This window comes from Oryzias melastigma, linkage group LG7 (genome assembly GCF_002922805.2).
Source record: "Oryzias melastigma strain HK-1 linkage group LG7, ASM292280v2, whole genome shotgun sequence".
Taxonomy (NCBI): Eukaryota; Metazoa; Chordata; class Actinopteri; order Beloniformes; family Adrianichthyidae; genus Oryzias; species Oryzias melastigma.
In genome coordinates this window covers 28883251-28887307 of record NC_050518.1, presented here as the reverse complement: position 1 = coordinate 28887307, position 4057 = coordinate 28883251, and the positions used below count along the sequence as shown (strand labels likewise).

At 38.6% G+C, this 4057-nt stretch overlaps 1 protein-coding gene across 1 annotated transcript in view; it reads left to right on the top strand.

The window, feature by feature from the left end:
* LOC112159745 (plexin-B1) overlaps positions 1–4057 on the top strand; it is a gene marked incomplete at its 3' end in the record, with an annotated part of 98229 nt that overhangs the window by 73641 nt on the left and 20531 nt on the right. Inside the window, 4 exon segments of the mRNA XM_036212959.1 lie at positions 1151–1287; positions 1384–1557; positions 3705–3930; positions 4001–4057. Coding sequence (XP_036068852.1) covers positions 1151–1287; positions 1384–1557; positions 3705–3930; positions 4001–4057 — 594 coding nt within the window.

Genomic DNA, 4057 nt, shown 5'->3' with positions numbered 1-4057 from the left:
ATGAGTCATTAGACTGGGGGTCTGCAAACAGCAGCTCCTCTTTGATTTAAGAAAAATAATGAGTTTTTAATTTTTGGAAGTTAATGTCAAGTCAAAAGCATGTAATAAAGTAGCAGTAACATAAAAAAAGCAAATTAATATAATCAAACTTTATTCAGCTCCGCGCTCTGAATTAAAAGGCAGATTTTTTAAATTTTTTTAGAACTTACAGGATTTTAGGCGCATTTTATTATGTAAAAAATATGGTACAATTCACATAATTACCTCTGATTTTGTTTTTGTCTGTGAAATTCACAAATGTCAATTTGAAATGCCTCACAAATGCTAAAATAAACATTTTCTTTTAAATATTTACTTATATTACACTACCTATTACTATATTACTATATTTTATTTTGAAAAGAAGTCACATGAGTTTCTGTCAAAGTAAAAAAACTGTTTCATATTTTGAACAAAGGTTATTTTCTCTTCGAGTTCCTGTTTATTTATGCCAAAAAAACAACAGTTCATTTATATTCATTATAATATAAACTTGTTTTGATATTTAAGTGAACGTGTTCTACATGCATGAGAGTTAATGTGTCTATGGGTGTGTTGTGGATGTACATGCTTTCTCCAATTCATTTTAATGACTAATTATCTTAAATTTGATATGTCTCTGAATATTTTTCTGTTTTTTTTTCTAGTTTTATTTTTGATTTGATTGCATGACATGTTTTTTTTCTAGAAGGTGAATTCAGACGCTTTGGTTTCTGCTGGGTGGTTGTCAGGGGAATCGACTTGAACGGCTCTTTACGGGTTGACGGTTGCAGACGACTGCAGCGGGTTAATGCACCACAAACACAAATGAGGCTGAAAAGCAGCTGCAGGTCTCTACAGCTCCCTCTAGTGGCTGCTCTCTGCTAGTCCTCCCTTCCCCTTGGTGATGAAGAATGAGCTCTTCCTCACAGGACTAACAGCAGAGGTCTGCAGTTTTGACAGGAGCCTGAGTTGATTGGGACAAACAACATCCAGGCCGTGACCCACTTTTCCCACAATGCATTGCAGTCTGTTTTATCTTCCAGCAAATCCTCCTTGCAGGATCCGACTATTGATTGGCCTTTTTGTCTTTAGAGCGTTGCTGTAAATCTCTCCTCCTCTTCCTCTCCAGGACCCCGTGCTCAGCAGTATTAAGCCCGAGAGGGGGCCAAAGGCGGGGGGGTCATCTCTCACTATCAATGGTCGCAGTCTGCGGACCGGACACCCCAGTGAAGTCAGCGTCCTCATTGGGGGAGTGCCCTGTCTGGTGTAAGTGTCTCTGAGGGGCGGAGCCTCGAGCAATAAAAGTTCTTTAAGTAAATCAAAACGACGAATTTGTGTGAAAGGAAACGTTCCTGTGCTCAGGCTCGACATCCAAGACACCCTCATCAACTGCCTGACCAGAGGCAGCAACAGGACCGGGATGCACAACATCACCGTGCGCTTCGGAGGAGCAGAGCGCCATCTTCAGGGCGACATGTACCGTTACACCGCCAACCCCAACATCACCGAGGCCAAACCGTCCAGGAGCTTCCTCAGGTCAGAACCGATCTGTCACCGTCATTCAATCTGAAAGCTGCTGTGAAAAAACAAGTTTTACTTCTAAAAAACATTTGAATTCAGATGAATTCATAGTTGTAATATGAAATTTCTGCACAGCTTTTATGTTAAACTTTTAATTTAAACAGAAATTATACAAGAACATGAAATTTAAAAACTCGGTCCTCCTTAATGAAATTTTTAGTCGTCGTTGACATTGAAAAAGTTAATTTACTTTAATTGTTTTACGATTTAGTATTACAGTGGAGGAATTGTAACTCATACTAAGTTATTTCAGTTCATGAATATTTATTTTGTTTTGAATTACAGTACATATTTCCACATGAAAAAACTCAAAGGTGGAAAATCAGTAACTATTTAAAATAAGTGATGATATAATAACTGATGACAGTGAAATATTTAAGCAATATTCCCAGGAAAAATCAGTGTAATCTATATTTTTCAGAGACATTCTGTTGTTTATTGTGCTGCAGTGTTTAAATAAGGATGTCCAGATCAGAACTTTATGTCATGAATTTGATTCAAGTCATCTGGCTTTGATACAGAGTCTCGATCTGATACTTTTGTAAAACATTTAATGTCATGAGAAAAATGTTCTAAACCGATTCAGGTTGGTGCCTATTTTAATTTTAGTAGAATTAGGTGATAACTATGTGAGGATGTTTAGTAAATTAACATTTTTAATCAGATGGGATTCATGAGGCAAAAAGTACGAGAAACTTGCTGTCAGTTTTAAACGTTTCTTATATGTTTTTGAGCCCCGCAGTCAGTCTGTGAGCTGTTCTTGTGTGACTTCTGCTAAAACTGCTGCTGTGTTCCGCTGTTCTTCACAGCAGCAAAATTTCTTCATCCCTTCTTGATATGCAGACTTCTACTCGGATATTTATTTGTAATAACATGTTGAAAATACACAAAGCTGATCAAAGTAATGTATAAACAACAACATCTGATTTTGATCGAGTTAGAATCTACAAGATCAGGTCAGATTTTCAAAGAAGTGATCGGATCAGGACATCTCTAGTTTAGAGCCCCACTCTGAACATCTTTTGGTCTATTTTTAAATCGTTCCCAGTGGTTTTTAAATTATGTTAATTATGTTTTTAGCCCAAATCAAAAAGCTTGTGTCGTTTTCTAGGACATAGCTTCTGCAGAGTGACAGGAGATCGTTAGAAATTCAAGTTGTGAGTGAGACAGCTGGTGTAGAGCAACCCCACCCCCCTTCCCCTCCCTGTTACTCTCTGTTTACACTCTCTCCCGCCAGCTTACAGCCCCTCACAACCAAAACGGACTATTTGCAGTTCAACAAATAAGTGATCAATTTCAGATCTATCCATCAGTACAGCTTAGATCCAGATTCCAGCTCGGACGAGGAAAACAAAGACGTTCATGGATGTGTGAGTGGATCCATCAGAATGGAGTGGAGCAGGGAACTTGTGCCCCCCCCAGCGTATTTTCTAAATCACAAATATGACCCTTTTCAAATAGCATTTTTTCGTCTGCTCCAGATTAACAATTTTAACAAAAAGATACACAGAAATTTAATTTTGAGTTTAATTTTCTTTCTATTCTACCTTCATCATCAGAAAAATGACACAATTACATGTTAAAAACACCATTATTATCGGAGTGAATCTTGGAGGTACAATTCGGTCTGAAAGTTCAAGTATCTGCAGCGTTATATAATCATTAAACATAATTTACTGACATCAATTTAATAGAAAATTAGAGTTTCAAACATTTCTACTTTCTTGTGAGGTTGCTGCTGCTGCATCCACTTGTGTTGGTGAGACACTAAGAAAGGAATGAGAATAAGTATTCAGTAATGGAAAAAGTTCTATTTATAGATTTTAAGGAGATACATTTTCAGCTTAACTTCAGTTTTTGGCTTACAGTGCCCTCTGCTGGAAATATGATGCAATACAACAGTATATGTACTGTATGGATACAATATATGTATTTTGATTCCTTTTTTCTAAATAACTTAAACATTTTACAAAAGACTTTTATTTTAAGCAGTTCTGGTGTTTAAGCTCACATAAAATAGTTTATTTTCCCATAAACATTTATAAATTTTAATTTTTTTTCCTTCATGTCGTTAATGAGATTCTCTCTTTTTTCTTCTGCAGAGGCGGCAGAATCATCCGCGTTTCTGGTCAGAACCTGGATGTGGTCCAGGAGCCAAAAATGAGGGTCACCCTCAGCCCACCAGATGCTCTTCCTCCCAGAAGGAGGAGGAGGAGCGACATCAGGAGGACCGTCAGGAGGCATGAGGAGCGGAGTCTACTGAGGAGATGGAGGCGGATCGTCCCGGAGGCCAGCTGCCCCGAGGGGGCGCTCTGTCACGTCAAACAGGTGAGGGACGTGACGGTGGTTTCCATCCAGACCTTCAGCTCCTATCACTCATCTGTGCCGTCGTCTCCAGTACGAATCTCTCTGCACGGTGAACAGCTCCTCCCTCATCCTGTGTCCGACTCCGGCT